This window comes from Tamandua tetradactyla, chromosome 16 (genome assembly GCF_023851605.1).
Source record: "Tamandua tetradactyla isolate mTamTet1 chromosome 16, mTamTet1.pri, whole genome shotgun sequence".
In the NCBI taxonomy this organism is placed as follows: Eukaryota; Metazoa; Chordata; class Mammalia; order Pilosa; family Myrmecophagidae; genus Tamandua; species Tamandua tetradactyla.
Window position 1 is genome coordinate 30872817 of NC_135342.1, and position 17273 is coordinate 30890089.

Sequence of the window (17273 nt, forward strand, 5' to 3'; positions counted from 1 at the left end):
ATATACTACCCACATTTTCCTATTTTAACCATTTCTAAGCATACCATTCAGTGGTATCAATTATATGCACAATATTGTGCTACCTTCATTGTCATCTGTCGCCCAAACTTCTATTTTTTTCTAGGCTTTTATTACCATCTAAACTGACCTAGTAAATTAGCTATCTCTTCTCACTAGAACACGACCTCCTCGAGGACACAATCTTGTGTTCTTTAGTCTCAGCCTCTCTCTGTTCGTGGTACAGCTCCTGGCACAGAGTCAAGCTTAATTAATATGGGGTGGGTAGATGAATGTGTTTCTCAAGTGCCCCTTAATACTGACTAGAGGCCTTTGCACACACTGCTCCTTCCTGAAAAGCTCTCCCCAGTCCCCTCCCGCGCCCTGCTCTGTCCACCTTCCCCGACTCTCTCACTAGGTCAAGCCCCTCCACCTAAACACTCTGTCTGCTGAGTTCTCTACTGGCTTCCCACTAGCCTGGGGGGCCAGAGGGCAGGGTGGCTGTTTGTCTGCCTGTCTTGTCCACCATGGGGTTCCCTAGAACGGTGCCTGGTCCACCTAGAGAGCTCACTGAGGACTGCACTGAGCTTCCAGACTGTGGGGACCCCCTCCCCACAAGCCGATCCCACAGATTTTCCAACTGTCAGCTCAGTCCCTCCCACTAGTCCTGACCTCTGTAAGGTGAGGGGAAGTGGCGCAGAGCTGGGGTGGGGGCGGGCGTGGGGTGGGGGGGGCTGGATTAAGTGGAGTGAGCAGCGGTTTGACCATGAGCTGTTCAGCCACCTCGGGGTATCTTCTGTCTTCCACCTGGTGAGAGCAGTAAGGCTGGAGAAGGGGGTCCTTTCACCCAGGGGACAGCCCGGGGGTGAGGAGTGGGGAAATCCCTCTGGATCCTGGAGTGAGAAGTCAGGAAAGGCTGGGAGGGGGAGGGGAGTCCCACCCCCATCTAAGCTTCATGATGTCAGACTCTGCCCGTGCCTTTCCCAGCTGGGGACAAAAGCCCATTGAAAGTGGGGTGGGGCTTGGGTCCCAGAGAAGAGAGGGGCCTGGTGCCTGGCCATTGTGGGAGGATGCCTAGATCCCAGGGCTTCATATCTGACAGCCTTCAGAGTCAACGCCAAGCCCCTTGGAGTCGCGTGTCTGTACAGCTGGGAGCTCCATTCGCCCTACTGTGGGAGCTGAATTCTGTTCTTGGGGAAAGGTGCAGCACTGGCAACCAGGAAGTCAGCAATCTTGGGGCTCCAGGTCTTAGGAGTAGGAGAGGGAATGAAGGCAGCGGACCGGAGACCGTGTCTGTGCTCTGTCTAAAGGGGGCAGTCGCTCTGCAGAACCCCTCAGGTCTCCAGGGTGCTGCCAGATCATCAGATCTTTCGACAGAAGGCCGAAATCCAGATTTGTAGCTGAAATGTCCTGATTTGGGGTATTAACCTATTTCTGTCTGAAACGGGCGCAGGCCAAGCAAAAACTCATCCCAGGCAGCATCAAGCCCTCAGGCCCACTAGCTTAGTGCTTTCTTGAGTGGGAGCTGGTACTTGGTCCAACCAAGAAGCATTCTGGCAGTTTCACACCAGCGGTCCACAAAATATGGACCCTAGGCCAGCAGCATCAGTATCACGTGAGAGCTTCTTAGAAATACAAGTTCTTGGCCCCTACCCCACACCTGCTGAATCAGGAATTCTGGGACTGAGACTCAGCAATCTGCATTTTAACAAGCCCTTCAATAGTTTGTGATGCATGATATCATTTGAGAACCTCTGCTTCACATCTTCTCCCATCTCTAGGGCCACCTGGGAGAAACTGCTTGCTAAGAGAAGAGAAGAGCACTGTGTGTCATCAAATATAAGTAGCTAGTTTGAGTTTCCCACCATCTGGTGTTTTACCACTCTCCCTTGTCATTAGCTACTCCTTTATATTTATAAGGCATTTGATGGTTTCCAAAGCAATTTTACACTCATCCCCTTGTTTAGCAGCTCAAGGGTCAGGTGAACAAGTCCTTGTTCTCGTATGGATGAGGAGGCAGAGTTTCAGAGCACAGAGATTCTGCAACGGTCAGGAGACAGCTCTCCACAGCAGGTTCCCTCCTTGCTTGCCCTTTGGGCTCCATTCAGGAAACCCCTCCTTCCAGACTCTCAGAGGACAAGCTTCTCATGGCTTCAAAGGCAGAGGGCGAAGGTTAATGGTGTACAGGACTGAGCAGTCTCCCAGTTGAGGTTAGTTGGGCCAAAAAAGTATTGATTTATAATGTAAATACCTTTCATCAGTTGCCCATATTTTAAAAAATCAGGAAATTTCACACCAAAATAATGAGTCCCAACTTCTCTTGAAAAATCAGTACTAGCTGTGTGGACTCTGCCTTTGGGCAGGGCAGGCATCTCCTGGAGCCCTCCTCCGATGGAAGCCCAGGCCTCCCCACTCCCTGTCGTGCCCAACACTAAGGCCAAGTAGCTAATGACTAGCGTTATGTTAGTGCTGTTTTCTGATGAGCTAAGAAGAAAATGAAATGTTTCTTGTTTCTGTTTCTATCAAAAGTGGGGAAATAAAATATATTTAGAGGGATACAGTTTTCAAGAGAATGGGGTTGGCACTTCATCCCTTGTAGCGATGAAAAATTTATTTCTGTGTTTCATACACAAAGTGTGTCCCAGCTGAGAGAATACACCTTAAGACGTTCCTATGAAACAAATCCAATATGCCTTACTCATTTACTGCACCTGTCTGATCTCTGCATGCCTGTGGTTCTGAGACTTTTTGGTCTTCTGACCCCTTCACAACAATAAAAAATTATTGAGGACTCCAGAGAGCGTTTGTTCAATTGGGTTTTATCTATAACTGCTTAATATATTAGAAATTGAGACTGGTTAAAAGAAATACTCTAAGCACAAGACACACGATCACACAATTCATCAGCCATCAGTGATATCATCACATGCCATGTAGCCTCTGGAACACTCCACTGGGTATTCATGAAAGAAGGGAGAGTGAAAAAGGCAAATAACGTCTTAGAAGCTTCTACCTTGTGGATCCCTGGAAGGGTCCACTGACCCCACTTGGAAAATCCCTGCTAGGCATTTGAGTTTGTTATCCCTGTTTTCATAGGACCTTCAAGAGAGGAAACTTAAGCTTTCATCCCTGCTGTTGTGATGTAAAATTTTCCTTTTGAAGGGAGGAAAGAAGGGGGAAAAAGAAAACAATTTTGCTTCACCAAGCTTCCCTGCAATCACTAGACATACCAGCTCTGCAGAGTTCACCAGGTAGGGGCCCTTGCAAGGCAGTAGCCAGAACAAGTCTCCCAGATAGACCCCTGGCAGGGAGAAAGGACAACAGACACTCCAGTTTGGACAATCAAAGCAAGGACTGGCCATTTTATTCTAAGACTGTTCACTGAATGTTGGAGGGTGGCAGGAATAAATAAGGAAGAACTGAGGGGCAGGCCAGGGAGGCTCTATGTCTTGCAGCATAATCCACAGTTGGACGTTCTACAGCAGTTGCAGCAGTATACGCAGATGGGGAAGTGGGTGTCTCGCCTCCTTAGCCTGTGGAACACGGGCTGTGGGGAGGAAAGGAGGGTGAGGGAGGGAGGCCTGGGTACATGGGGTGGGAGGGCAGGGGTGGAGGGAACCCCAGGTCTCACCTTCAGGCCCGTCTTCACTCCAGGTGCGTCGCGGGTCTGGAGGTCTGTGAGCTGTCTTGGCTGCGGAAGCAGAAGGGGGACTGAAGGGTGGCCCCCGCAGAGCTCTCAGACCTGCCCCCCTCCCCCAAACTGGCTCCTCCCCAATAGGGGACCTAACAGCACTCAGCAGGAGTGATCTTCCTTTCCTGCTTTACCTCACCTCCTCCACCCAGCCCCAGGCTGTCCTCCTTCAAAACATTCCAGATCTGTCCCCTTCTCTCTCCACAGCTGCTACCCTTCCACCAGCAACCACCTCGCCATGCGTTTCCCTGTGTCTCTTCTTACCCCTTGTAATCCCTTCTCCGCACAGCTGAGTAACTTACAATGTTGGGTTAGAAAGACCACATCTTTTCGCATCTTGAAACCCTACAGGGCCTTGCCCAGTGCCAGTGCTTTTACAGCCAGCAGCCCACGAGGCTTCGCATGCTCAGACCCCTGCTCCTCCCTCCACCTCACCTCCAGGTACGATCTCCTTCACTTATTCAGCTCACCAGCTGCTCCTCCAGGATGCCATGCCTGGCCCCACTGTTGGCCCTTGCGTGGTGTCCCCTTTGTCTGAAGCATCCTGCCCTGATCTCTCATCCTCCAAGCCATAGCCTGAATGTCACTTTCTTAGGAAGCAACCGTGCTCTACTGCCCTCTAATGCAACCCCCATGCCCTGTCACTCTCCCACCATCTTTTATGTTACTTGTGAATAGCATGTACTAAACACAAACTGTCCTTTCTAGAAATGTTTTAATTGCTAGTTCACTAATTCCTTGACCAGGATGTAAGCTCTATAAGAGCAAAAACTTTGTCTCTTGCACACCTTATTCATTATTCACCCCCAAGTGTCTAGAATAGGACTTGGCACAGAGCAGGCCCTCAGTGAATAGCTGCGCAGTTAATTAGCTCAGAGGCCCCAGCCCCTACCCTAAGGCACCACCACTGCCTCCTCTTTCCCTGCCCAGGGCTCTGCTCAGGGCTGCGGAGTCTCTGGCTGTCCCCAGCACCCTTTGCCCAAGGTCTGGCTCTCCCATCCCTGCTGGTGGGCCCCGTGGGTCTCACCTGGCGCAGGGAATCTGAGCCACTGGCCGAACTGGTGAGGAGAAGGAGCAGGAGACAGGCAGCCTGGATCTGAGTGCTCGTTGCCATTGTGCCGTCTGGTTGGCTGTCCTGTTGAGTCTTGAACTTGCTCTGATGTCTGGGTCCCTGTCACAGTCACTTTTATGGGGCTGGCTGGGGAGGCGGGGGTGCCAAGCCCCCTCCCCTTTGCCCTTACTAATTTCCAAGAAGGTGGTGGTGCCGAAAAGGAGGGAGAGATAAGCGGGAACAGAGTGACAGGGAACAGGGTTGTGTCACCTCAGCCAGTGGAGGAGTGTCCAGGGGGTGGGGCAGACGAGGCCAGAGGCATGAGCCTCCGGCCAGGCCCCTGGGGAACCCTTCCTCCAACATGACATCAACCTGTTGATCTTAGAAAAAGTCCCTTTTTTCCCAGAAGTTGAACTGCTAGTTGAGCAGAAATGGGGTGCCCCCTTATTCTCCACCTCCCTCACACATTAATCATTTCCATGGAGGATGGCTGTCACTTGCTGAGTGCCTCAGGAGTGCCGGGCATGGTCCAGGGGGAGCTTCCCACTACTTTGGGGCCTCTTCACACATGTGTAGGTTCTGGTAGAGAGCCCCAGGGTACCTGGAGGCAGGGGGTTCGTGGCAGTGTGAGCCTCCCCAGCACACATGCAGGGTGTTCTCTCAATGTCAAATGGGACGATGCGGCCCTCCTCTCCGGGAAACGTTTGCGTGAACTCTCTGACCATGGAGGTAGCGCAGTGGACATCTGAAGACTGCCATGGGTGCCGGGCACGGTCCTTGGCACAGATACCAACTTGTGCCAGTTCAGCCTGTGCTGCTTGCTCCGAGCAGCACCCTGCCCTGTGCTCAGTGGCCCAAGTGTCTCAGGCTCCCACCCTCAGGGCCCGGCTTCCCAGTCCCTGCTCCCTCTTAGGAAGACCCCCTGCCGCCTCAATCCCATCACCCTCTGAGGCGTTTTCTTCCCTTTATAGAGGAATGACTGAAGGTGGCGATGAGGCACTGATCCAGCTTGTGCAGTCAGAAGCTGCGCCAGGAGCCAAGCCTGAGCAGCTGACCGTGGGGCCCATGCTCTGTGTCATGAGGCTGTCCTGCCTGCCTCTCAGAAGCCACAAGGTGCAGAGGTGCACTAAAGCAGATTGTGCACAAATCCCACCCAGGGTATCACCTGGAAATCCCCAGCGGTGGGAGCATTTATAAGAGAAACCTACAAACACTGAGCCAGGGTGATTTTTCTTTTAGGGGCACTGATTCCCAGCACACCACCATGGGGGTGAATCAAGGCTCCAGGCTGCAGCACCTTCAGTCCTAGCCACTGCCTGGACCACCTCAGGGTGCACCCAGCCCAGGGGATCTCCAAACCCCGACTCCAGAATCCATGTCCTTGGCTACTTGCCACCTTGTCTCCCTGCCTCACTGCCATCCAGGCCAGCCCTCTCATGGAGCCTGGGGCTGATGCTGTCAAGCAATGAACACTTCTTTCTGGTCTCCCTAAACCAGAAAAATGGGAAGTAAGGACTGCTCCCCGCCATCTGCTGGCCCACTCACTCCAGAGGAGGCCCCTGCTCTTTTCTGTTGTGCCCACTCTCACAGATGATCTCCAACTAAACAGCCAGGACTCTCAAAGCAAGGAATAGACATGCCCTCAGGGCTGGGGGTAAGCTTAGAAGGGTGACCAGACTGCAGGCCTAGGTCCTGGGAGCAAATGGCATCAAATGGAGGCTGCAGGATGAGGCAGGGCCCAGCAAACGACCACAGGTGCCTCCACAAGAAGAGACAGCAGCATCCCCCAGCCCTGCCAGGGATCACTGCATCTTAGCACAGCCAGGTTTCATCATCAGCCAGGGGCAGGGGTCACGGTTCAGGCGCCAGAGCTGCAGCTCGAGGCGACAGGCTGACGGGCCAAGCCTGGCTTCCTGGCCCTCGGCCCTCCCAGGGGGACATGGGGCTCAAGGCCAGGCCCCACCATTGGCTGGTGCAGGGGGGAGGGCTTCAGGCCAGGACATGCCACCAGCCACACCTCTTTTTGGGAACTGCTCACACGGGAGACCCCAGCCTGTCTTCCAACAGCGTGGGGCATGTCCTTGACCCCGGCCTGCATTGCACACCTGGGGCATTTGTTCCTTCATCCCTCCATCCAACCAACAGACCAGGGATTGGGTGGCACAGGATGGCAGAGCCTGGCACACAACCATGCACTTAACATGGTGGCCGGCTGCACACCCCAGCCCCTCCCCAGCCCCAAGAGGGAAAGACACAGGCGGACAAGGCGGGGGCCACATGGGGCCTGTTTATTGCAGTTAAATACCTCTCTCTCTATTTTTTTTGTCCATTTTTCCATAAAGAAAATTAACACACACACACACACACACACACACACACACACACACACACACACACACACACACGCACACATACCCAAAGGGGAGCAGGGATCCAGAAACAAGAGGTGGGGGTAGGACATGGCCTCCCTGCTCAGGTCCAGGCCTTGGGGAGAGCCTCCAAAGGCTCCCCTTCTTCCCATGGCTCAGCACCCTGGTTCAGCATCTCGAGAGACCAAGGAGGCAGAGGCATATGGCAGGGCCTCTCTTCTCCCTCTGCCTCCAGGTGAGATCCCCAGAAGTGCCCAGGCTTAGTGGGGGCCAGGAGAGGGAAGACAGACGGACAGCTGAGGGAGGGAGGACGTCGTTTCCAAGTTGAGGTGGGCGGTGGGTGCCGTATCCACAGAAATGCATTATTTCTCCCCTTTTTTTTTTTTGTTAAAAATCTACTATAAAAAAACGCAGCTGGGGGAGGGGCGTCTGTCCCTCTCTGTGCTAAGGGCTGGGGAAGGGTGGTAGGGCCCAGAGGGGGCTCCTGCCCATGGCGGGTGGGCGTCACTGCCGGGTGCTCTCGCCCACCATCTCCAGGTTGTGTTGCTGCAGCTGCGCCCGAAGCAGGGCATTCTCGTTCTTCAGCTCCTCGATCTGGGAGACACGACAGGGCAGGGACAAAGAGGCTGGCTCCCTGCATTCCAGGGTTCCTACCCCCCCGCCCCAGCTCCGCGCTTAGACACGCACCTGTTGCCTCAAGAGGTCATTATCCATCTGCAGCCGCTCAGCCTCCTTGAAGGTCTCCTGCATGCGCTGGTTGGTCTGGCGGAGCTCCCGGATATAATCGCAGGCCTTCGACAGGATCCCCCCTTTACTCTGAGGGTGAACCAAAGCCTCGGAATGAGCACGGCCCCCCGGCTTCAGACCCCGGCTTGCCCCCAGGTCGTGGTCAACTGGTCTTTCTGGAATGGGTTGTGGGGCTGGGCCGACTGCAGCAACTGAGGGTCAGGTGGCCTCCTGGTCAGAATGGGCAGGGGGCAACTCACCGCACCCGTCTTGCTGTTGTCTGCGTTACAATCTGGAATGATTTTTGAAAGCTGGACGATCCAGTTGTTGATCTTGTCCCTCCGCCTCCGCTCCACTGCAGGGATAAGAATGACGACAACTGCGCTTATGGCACCCGCTTTACCTCATAAGGCAAGACTGCCAGAGCTTCCTGAGCTGAAGCCCAGCACAGGCCCTGTCCAAGACCACGGAGCTAGCAAGTGGCAGGGCCAAGATTCGAACCCAGGCAGCCTGGTTCCCATGCTGGCTTCACAATGCTTCTCAAGAACAAGGAAATTTGGACCCACAAGTACCACATTTGCCTTTAGGACAAAATCAAAGCTGGCGAATGCAGGTTTCTTTTGTCGGTCTGCCCAACATATTTTCAAAATTGAGCCAACATCTACTAATTGGAAAATTTTATATAATTGGCCTTTCTTGACCAGGGAAATTCTGATATATTAGGCATGTGGTTTGGGGAGGCAAGAAGTGTCCCAGCTCCTTTGCATAAGACCTGAGTGCCTGTTCTCCAGTCCTGTGTAGTCCCCACAGTTCATGCCATTATACTTGATTCTCCAGTCCTCAGAAGCCCCCAAATTCTTGGCTCTGTGATTTTGTTTTTCTCATCTTTAAAATCAAAGTCTGACCATGTCGCACGTCTACTTAAAATCTTGCTCAGGTGCACAGTAGCCAGTTTCAGCTCCCCAGATTGGTCCTGGTGGCTCTCAGGGGTCTAGCCCCTAAGGGCACCATGTTACCAAAGGAGCACTGTGAACCCTACCTCAGAGGCAAGGGACTGAGAACCAATGGGAAAACCCAGATTTGTGATTTTACATCACAAAACCCCACAACCTCAATCTCTGTTGGCTGAGCTGAGGGCAGCTTCTCCCATTCAGACAGGGTCCACGTCATCTCTCCAATTCCTCATATGGCCTACATCACATCCTGCGACACCGGCCTGGGGTCTGTGCCCTCATTACCCTCCAGGCACGGTACTCGTGCTGGTGAGGGAATGCAAGAGGAGGTGTTTGTTGAGGGGAGAAACCCATGAGGGTCCTGCAAAACTGGTGAGTCCAGGTGAGAGTGAGAAAGCGGTGAGCCAGAAGCATGCTCCCTTTTCTTCCCCCCAACCCTGCTGATCCCTCAGAGAACACTCCTGGCCCACTAGCAGGCAAATTCCACTGTCTTTTCTCAGCACTTGGTTCTACCTCCTGCTGACCAGCTCCTTCCCACCTCTAAGTGCTCCCTACTTTTGGCCTGGGTGACACCACTTTCCTATATGAATTCTCTTCCTCCCTCTCTGATTACTCCTCTGTGGTCCCTTGCCCTCTCTTGCCCTCCTCTTTTTCCTCTGCAACCTCCCTAACCCCATGACAATCGGGGTGCCTTGGTGCTGAGCTCCACCGGGCCCAGGCCTGGCTTCAGGAGTGCTTGGTGCCTGGCCACCACCAGCGCTGTGGTGAGCGCAAACCTCCCGCTGGAACAGTCATGTTTCACAGCCTTCAGGAACTTGAGGGTCAGGCATGTGAAGTCACTGTCCAAAAGCAGCAACTGAACAGAGCATCAAGCCCAGGCTTGGCTGCAGGGCAGACCACCTCTCTCCCTACCATTTCACTTGAGGAATGCAATGACAGATGGCTCCTCAGCAATTTTCTCTACTTTCCTGCAATCCAGCATTCACAAGCCCAGGCACTGGGATGAGGAGTAGGGGATGGGGGGCGCATATCTCCACTGTTTGCATCTACTTCCTAAAAACCTATTGCCTGCTCCACTGAGTGCAAGTTCTGCCACGAGGCCGTTATCCAAGGTGGACTCTATCCTGGCTTCTGTCTTGCTAAGGCTCCCAGCAAGAGCTCTGCTGTGGGATATATGTGAGCAGGTGACACACCACAGGCTGCATGCTATAACCAAAGACTGCTATGGGCCCGGAATGGGATGTCTCTCTAGATAGAGAGGTAGAGAGAAAATGCCTGGGCTGGTTTCTGAGCGCAGTTACATCAGATGGCACAGTAGCAGATCCCAGAAATGGTGACATGAAAATACGTGGGGGAAGGGGGCAAGGCGAGAGGGTGCCGAGGTTGTCAAGGCCTTGAGTGATATACTAACAGGGCTGGACCTCATTCACTAGGGGTCTAGACCCTTGAGTCTAGAGTCTAGTGCCCTTGTCAAAGCAGATGGCAATGTGGTCAGGCCCGTGGCCTGGGAAGACCATTCTGACACATCTGAAATGGAGAAAGACCCATTAAGACCAAGCCATGTCCAGTCCACAGAGGTGCTTCAACTATAGCCACCCAACATCCAAAACACAACTTAGGAGCAAAATCTATCAGCCCTGAAAGGAAGAATGGACAAGTCCACAGATAGAGTTGGAAACTACAATTCTCTTCTCTCAGTAATTGACAGAACAAGTTGACAAAAAAATCAGAATAGACAATACCTGAATACTATCAACCAATTTAATCTAATGGATGCTTATGAAACATTCCACCCAACAGTAGCAGAATATCTATTATTTTCAAGCGTACATGAACTTTCACCAAGATAGACTGTATTCTGATCCATAAAACGAGTCTCAATAAATGCCAAAGCACTGAAACCACACAGTATGTTATTTGTCCACCACAGAAGTAAACGAAATTAAAATCAATAACACAAAAATATCCAGAAAACTCACAAATATTTGGAAATACTTTTAAGCAACACACTTCTGCATAACCCACGGGTCAAAGAAGAAATCACAAGGAAAAATTGAACTAAGTGATAATGAAAACACAACATACCTCAACAGGATGTAGTTAAAGCAGTGTTAAGGGTGAAATTTACAACTACAAGGGTTTGTATTTGAAAAAAAGGCTTACGATCACCTTAAAAAGTTAAAGGAAAAAGAGCAAATTAAATGAATCCGAAGTACCTACAAGGAATGAGTTGGTAAATTGGAAATTCATGAAATGGATAAGGCATTCAATCCAGCATGTGAAAAACTGGATTCTACATAAAGATCTAGTCTCAGAAATTCTAACAGTGGCCTCAAATTCCGACATGGTGGCAATGGGCTGGCACTGAGCAAGGGACCGCCCTTCCATTGGGAGGCCGGGCATGCCAGCTTCACCAGGAGCCCGCCCTTTGCCCTCCGGACCCGAGGGCACTTTGCGCCCTTAGACCCCTGCAGGAACTTGAGTTTGTGACCCTGAGTTAGAACTCGCAGCACCCAGAAATGGTGGGAAGGAGAAAAGGAGAAAGGGAAGCTGATTTGAAAGACATTTCAGCACAGTATCTTGGGGCTTGTGGATGTAAAGGAAGGAAAGGGAAGACTCAAAGATGGTTCCACTTTTCGTTTCTAGCTTGGATAACCGCCTTTTGTTGCTCCAGAAAGAGAAATGCTGTCTAGGGCTGTTGGGGAGGGAAGACACCATGTTTCGTTTTGAATATGTTTTATCCGATGTTTGTTTGGAGTTTGAGGTGTCACTAAAAACGAAGATGGAGATCTTGGGTCTGGAGTTCAGAGAAAAATGGAGTAGGGACAGTTTTAGGCATTATCAATATCGAGGCGGTGAGGGAAATGGTGGGAGGACACGGTGAAGCAGTTCTCATCTTTCTGGAGGTCACATACCCTTATTCCACAGAGAGCCGGGAGACACCCCCTCACTCCACCCCCAGGAAGACGATGAACACCTATAACCAGGGACAGAGTTTTGGGGATATTGATAACAAAGAGCTTCTAAAGGCCATTCATGGGCCTTGTTTTCACATTTTGGAGGCAGATGGAAAAAGAGGCTAGACCTTAAGAAACAGCCAAAGCAGTTTCCCAGATTTGCCCAATGTGAAAAATCTCCTGAGGAGATTGTTATAAACACAGATTCCTGGACCCCACCCTTGACCCCCTCAGTCAAAACCTCCTGGGGAGAGCACTGGAGATCTTGATTATTAACAAGCTTCCTAGGAAGGGGAGGGCCGGGAAAAAGAACCGAGGGTAGGACAACCAGAAAAGGTAGACCTTTTGAAGGGAACGTCCCCCAAAACACGGGGAAAGGCAGGGTCAGATGCTGGGAGCCTGGCCAGGAAAGGAGGCCAGTGGATTTGGCAATGAAGCTGTCACCAGCGGCCTTAAGCAGAGCCATTTTGGTGGAGAGATAAACCAGAGTGCCGAGAGTACAGGGAGGATGGGAAGATGGTGGGTGAAGTGCTCTAAGTTAAGAGAGGACAGAGGTCAGGATGCGGCTGGAGGTGGAGGAACCCTGTAAGAGGCAGAGACAGAGGGTGGTCTGCGTGTGTAGTGCGGGTGGGGGACTGCAGGGTATCACAATAGCCCCTCTCTGCCCTGTTCCCAGGGAACACACCATACACTCTGCTGGGGGACCGCATATCTCAACTCACCGAATCCTAACGAGGAGTCTCTGGGACAGTCATGTCATTTTCAAAGGAAAAAACAGGCACAGAGATGACTAGAAACCAGCCCAAGACTGGGGCCAGGACTGCCCAGGTAGCCTGCTGGAGGTCTCTCAAACTCACTACACCCCAAAACAAGCTCAGACTTGCGCCTTATCCTTCAAATAAACCAGCCCTCCCTGACCTCCTTCCACCCAGCATGAACCCCTGATTCTTCCATCTTGGAAATCCACCCCACCCCACCCAGCCCTGCCCTGTCACTTGGGCCCAGATGACTCTCTCCATAGTCACATCCTATCTTTCCAGCCTCACTGTCCAGCTTCCATACACAAAGCCCCCTGCTGGCTTCCCAGAATGCTAGAAAGAAAACCCAGGGTCCTTACCATTGGCCTCACCATGAGGCCCTCTGTGATCTAGCCCCACCAGCTCTCCCACCTCAACTCCACCAACTCAACTCATTCCCTTCCCCAATTCTGCTCTTCTTCAAACACACCGAGGCCACTCCAGGCCTGGGCCTCAGCATCTGACTGGCTTGCTTCCTCCCTAGGGTCCATTCAGATGTCATCTCAGAGACGCCATTACAGCGTGCCACCAGCAGTGTGTCCACCTGCCACCCAGTTCCACGTGATGAGTCCCGACTACCTTGCGCCATATCCTAGCTTTAGGTCTCCGCCACCAGAATACTCTGCAGGCACGGAGACCTTATTTGTTCTATCACCTACTCTATCTGCGGCCCCCAAACAAGCAATGGCACATAGTATGGAGGTGGTGGACGAATACCCTACTGCTTTAAGTGCAGTTCCATGCCTCCCATCCCCATAAAGTACTGTCAGGGTCTTGTCTGGACATTCAAGGTCTTCTTTGACCCTCCCAGGCTCCCCAAAGATCCTCTGCCCAACCAAGCCCACACCACTCAAAGCAACCTGTCTGGTCGGTCTTCCCCCATTTGCCTGATGGGACTCCCCCAAGGCTATTTTCCTGAGAGGCTTCACCCTATCTCCCTCTTCTAGGCCCCTTAACCCTCCAGGTAAGGTCCCTGTCCTGGATTAGGGCACATGCTGCTCAGCCCAGAACTTGCCTTCAGTCAATATTTGCTCACTGATGACTGTCTGGGTATAAGTATCTCAGGGCTCTTGCCTGGGTCTAAGCCCACAGCAGTGGCTATATTAGAACCAACTCGGGGAGGTGGAGGACTAAAGGACAGCTTCAAGGCCAAAGCCAACTGAGGGTGGGAGATAGTGTTTGTGGGAAGGTGGGATGCTCTGGCCTCAGCCAGTCAGAGGCACCATCTCCTGTAACTTCTTCCACCCTCCCATGTGTTCCCTCTTGGACCACAGGTGCCTATGGAGGCCAGTCAGGCCCAGGAATGAGGGATGCAAGTATATGGAGAGGGCCAACAGCTGTTGAACCACTCAGGTGGCCTAGGCTACACAGAGAGCTCATGCCTCAGGGGACAGTGCTCAGCTCCAGGAACAGCTGCCATGTTGAAAGGTGGGCCCAGGGGAGCCAGACAGCCTAACATTTCAGAGGCATGTGGCCAGGAAATCCATATGTGAATATAAAATTTCCCATTTTAGATGTTGGCCATCAAGTCAAAATCATCAACCAGGTAGGAGAAAACACACAGCTGACTGCAGTTTTGCCCATCTGGGCCCAATGCTAAGCACTGCCCCCCACACCGAACCCCCAGTTACTATCAATCCAACACCCAACAAAGGCCTGCCAAGCACATGCAGTATGCCTGGTAACAGGCTAGAGTTGCTTCCCTGGCTGGGACCCCACCTAGCAGGCTGGCCACGCCCAGGAGGGCCATAGCCTTATCCTCACCTTCATTGTGTTGAGCTCTTCTTCTCTCATCCCGGGGCGTTCTGGTGCCATCGATTTTCCTAAAGAGCAAGAAAAAAATGGGCCCTATTGGTCCAAACATTCATTAGACCGTCAAACTTGAAGATGAGCTTTGTTAATAAAATCCACATGCAGAAAAACAGAGAAAAGGGGTGCTTTCTTTCCTCAAACTCCCAAAGCAGGAACAAATCAACAAATCTAACGGGTGGCTGCTATGTACAGAAATGCCTGGCTCCTGCCCCAGTAAATATCCCCTTCCTCAGGCCCTAGTATGAGGCCCTCCTGGTGTCCTCTGTCCCCAGGAATAAGGCTCCTGCACATACGGGGAATAAGGGTGTGTCCGAGGTGCAATCGTCCTCTGGGTTCCTGTCTGAAGCACATCCTGGGGTGTCATCATGACATAGAACTGGCCTGCAAGGAAAGCGAGAGGTTAGTGTCAAAGCTGGGGCAGAGTTGGGACTGGATGGGGTTTCTCCCTCCCTGCTAGGCCTTTTGCCAACCCCAATACCCTCCTTCACTCCAACCGATCCCCACACCCTCCAACTTTCTACCCTTACCTCCAGCCTGCAAGCTCTGGTCTGTGGTCTGTACAGACACAGCCGTCGTATCTCCCACGCTGGAGGCTGGGAAATAGGCAAAACGTGCTTCCCCACTGACAGCTTCAGCTGCTGGGCTGCCGCCATTGCTGAAGGGATTTTGGATTACAGCCTGGAGGGTAGGACACAGAGGCCACCCTTAGCCATCTCTGTTTCCTCCACTCCACCCACTTGTTAGTGTATCTGTTATTTACTACATTTCCCATGGAAGTAGAAAGTCCTCTGGGTATGTGCTCAGTGGTCTTGGAACCTGAAGATACCCAGGAGCCTCTCACTGAACCAATTCATTTTTACCTCTACGAGGCAGTCCTATTATGGTCATCGCCAATTTACAGACAGAACAAGTTGAAGCCATGAGAGAAGAGCTTGCCCAGGGCTTCAGAACAGGGATTTGACCCTAATCCACCAATGTCCCATCTGCCCCCTACCCTTTCCCAAGGGAGTGTCCCTCCTCCACCCACCAGGGGTTGCTGGGTACCTACCAGTGGGAAGGGTGCTGCAGGACCTGGAGGCACAGAGGCAGTGGCAGGGCCAGGGCGCTGGGCTGCCCCGTCCACACCCACCTGGGTCACAGCTTGCTGCCCCCCAGCAAAGGCAGCTGTAGACACGACGCTGACGGCGCCAGCGGCATCTCCCTGACCATCCAGCTGACCATCAGTCACCTGGACTACGCGATATGTCACCTGCAGGGGACCACAGAGGCCAGTGCTGGGGCTGGGGTCCGGGCCAGGCCAGAGGCCCCTGTGAGCATGCCGGCTCCCCCATCGTCGACTGACCGGGCTCCTGGCCGGCTGCCTCACCTGTCCTCCATTATTCTCTGTGCGGAATTGGTACTGGATGTTGTGGTCGCCGAACGCCGCCTGCTGGACGCTGGCGATGGCCACCGCTGTCTGCTCCTCCGCCCCAGGGCCGTCCCCGCCTGCAGTCGAAGGAGGACGGGGGGATGGTCAGTTGTTGGGCCAGCCAGGGCTGCCCAGCCCCCTCCCCAAAATGGGTCGCAGCCGCGCGCGGGACCCCGCGTGCACTCACCTTCTTGCAGCTCGACGCCCTCCTCTGCCTCCGGTCCCTTATCGTGGCTGTGGGGAGGACGGGAGGGGGAGGGGGTCAGCAGCGCCTGCGCCCCCGCCCCTTCGCCCAGGTGCAGGGCTCCCACCCCGCCCAGCCCAGGTCCGGGCTGTGGTCACCAATCTGGCCGGGGGCATTAAGGGCCGAGTGCCCCCTCCCTCGCGGCCTCCATTTTGAGCTGGGCCTATCGGCCCTCGGGATCATGGCGGCCCGGCCTCCAGGACGAAGGGCCGGGGTCGGGGCGCGCGGCCGAGCCGGGCGCCCTTACCTGGCGGCGGCTGCAGCGGTGGCCGAGGCAGCGGGATCCAGACCCGGGTCCAGCATGTCCATGGGGGGGTGGGGGCGGGGGGGGGCGCGGGGCCCGGGGGGGGAGGGGAGGGGAGGGGAGGGAGGGAGGGAGGGAGGGAGGGAGGGAGGGGAGGGGGCGGGGGGCCGGGGGGGCCCCGAGCCCGGCGCTCACGCCGCGCGGCAGGAGGGGACGGAGGAGACACGGGAGCCGCTCGCGCTGATCACGGGGACAAACAGTGGGGTCATGTGAGGAGGAGATGCCGCCGCCGCCGCCGCCGCTCTTGCAGCCGCCGCCGCCTCTGCCCGCCGCTACCTCCGCCGCCCGCCGGCTCCGGGCGGCTCTAGACTCTCGGACGCAGCGCGGCCGCCCCCCGCCCGCTGCACGCAGCCCTCCGGCCTCCTTCCTCGAGCCGCCGCCGCCGCCGCGACTTTTTTTTTTCTACCACGGGCCGCCCAGGTTGGCCACCGCCTCTCCCCGAGGTCGCCCGCTGCCCGGCCTGGCCCACCCTAGCAGCCGATCGCTGCTGCAGCCGCCGCCGCTTGCTATTTTTCCCCCCCTTTTTTTTTCCTCCTTTACTTGAGCTGCGCGCGCGCGGCGGCGGCGGCGCGAGCCCGGACCGACGCGCGCGGGGGGAGGGCGGCCCCCGGGGAGCGCGCGCGCTGCCTGTCTCCGATGGCGCGCGGGCGGGCGCCAGCCCAGGTCTCAGCGGGGCGCTAGGTCGTCGCTTCCCCGCTAACTTCGCCGGCGCGCTACCGGGATGGAATGCCGGGGTCCCCGAGGAGGGCGGGGCCTGGCCGACCGGCGCGAGGCGGACTGCTGGGCTTCGAGATAGTAAAGTAGGTCGGGGGAGGGGGATGCGGGTGCCCGAAGTGATAGTGGAGAAGAGCGCGCACGCGCGCCCCCGGCGACCAGTTGTTGTACGCGAAGGCGGAGGCTCGCGCGCATGCGCACGTCTGGGCGGGACCGGGGCGCGCACGTAGGGCCGGGCAGAAGTAGTGTG

General features: G+C 54.5%; 2 protein-coding genes across 2 annotated transcripts; both read right to left on the minus strand.

Moving 5' to 3' along the window:
• Positions 1–3330: 3330 nt before the first annotated feature.
• Positions 3331–4874, minus strand: HAMP (hepcidin antimicrobial peptide). Its single transcript, XM_077132139.1, has 3 exons — positions 4716–4874; positions 3629–3688; positions 3331–3544 (listed from the first exon to the last, which is right to left on the minus strand). Exons 1-3 carry the CDS (start codon positions 4800–4802, stop codon positions 3440–3442), a joined length of 252 nt encoding a protein of 83 aa, XP_076988254.1. The 5' UTR covers positions 4803–4874; the 3' UTR covers positions 3331–3439.
• Positions 4875–7001: 2127 nt separating this feature from the next.
• USF2 (upstream transcription factor 2, c-fos interacting) lies at positions 7002–16324 on the minus strand. Its single transcript, XM_077132137.1, has 10 exons — positions 16253–16324; positions 15949–15995; positions 15720–15838; positions 15402–15602; positions 14881–15031; positions 14647–14734; positions 14306–14364; positions 8095–8189; positions 7796–7924; positions 7002–7702 (listed from the first exon to the last, which is right to left on the minus strand). The coding sequence occupies exons 1-10, from the start codon at positions 16312–16314 to the stop codon at positions 7613–7615; spliced, it is 1041 nt and encodes a 346-aa protein (XP_076988252.1). The 5' UTR covers positions 16315–16324; the 3' UTR covers positions 7002–7612.
• Positions 16325–17273: the final 949 nt, after the last annotated feature.

Excerpts from the sequence above, each read along its gene's own strand:
- HAMP (XM_077132139.1), bottom strand. The coding sequence starts at position 4,802 with ATGGCAACGAGCACTCAGATCCAGGCTGCCTGTCTCCTGCTCCTTCTC. Across the intron at positions 3,689-4,715 it reads GCTCAGATTCCCTGCGCCAG|CCAAGACAGCTCACAGACCT; the intron begins GTGAGACCCACG and ends CTGCTTCCGCAG. Across the intron at positions 3,545-3,628 it reads GAGTGAAGACGGGCCTGAAG|CCCGTGTTCCACAGGCTAAG; the intron begins GTGAGACCTGGG and ends TCCTCCCCACAG.
- USF2 (XM_077132137.1), bottom strand. The coding sequence starts at position 16,314 with ATGGACATGCTGGACCCGGGTCTGGATCCCGCTGCCTCGGCCACCGCT. Across the intron at positions 15,839-15,948 it reads GGGCGTCGAGCTGCAAGAAG|GCGGGGACGGCCCTGGGGCG; the intron begins GTGAGTGCACGC and ends CTTCGACTGCAG. Across the intron at positions 8,190-14,305 it reads AAGAGCTCAACACAATGAAG|TGGAGCGGAGGCGGAGGGAC; the intron begins GTGAGGATAAGG and ends TTATCCCTGCAG.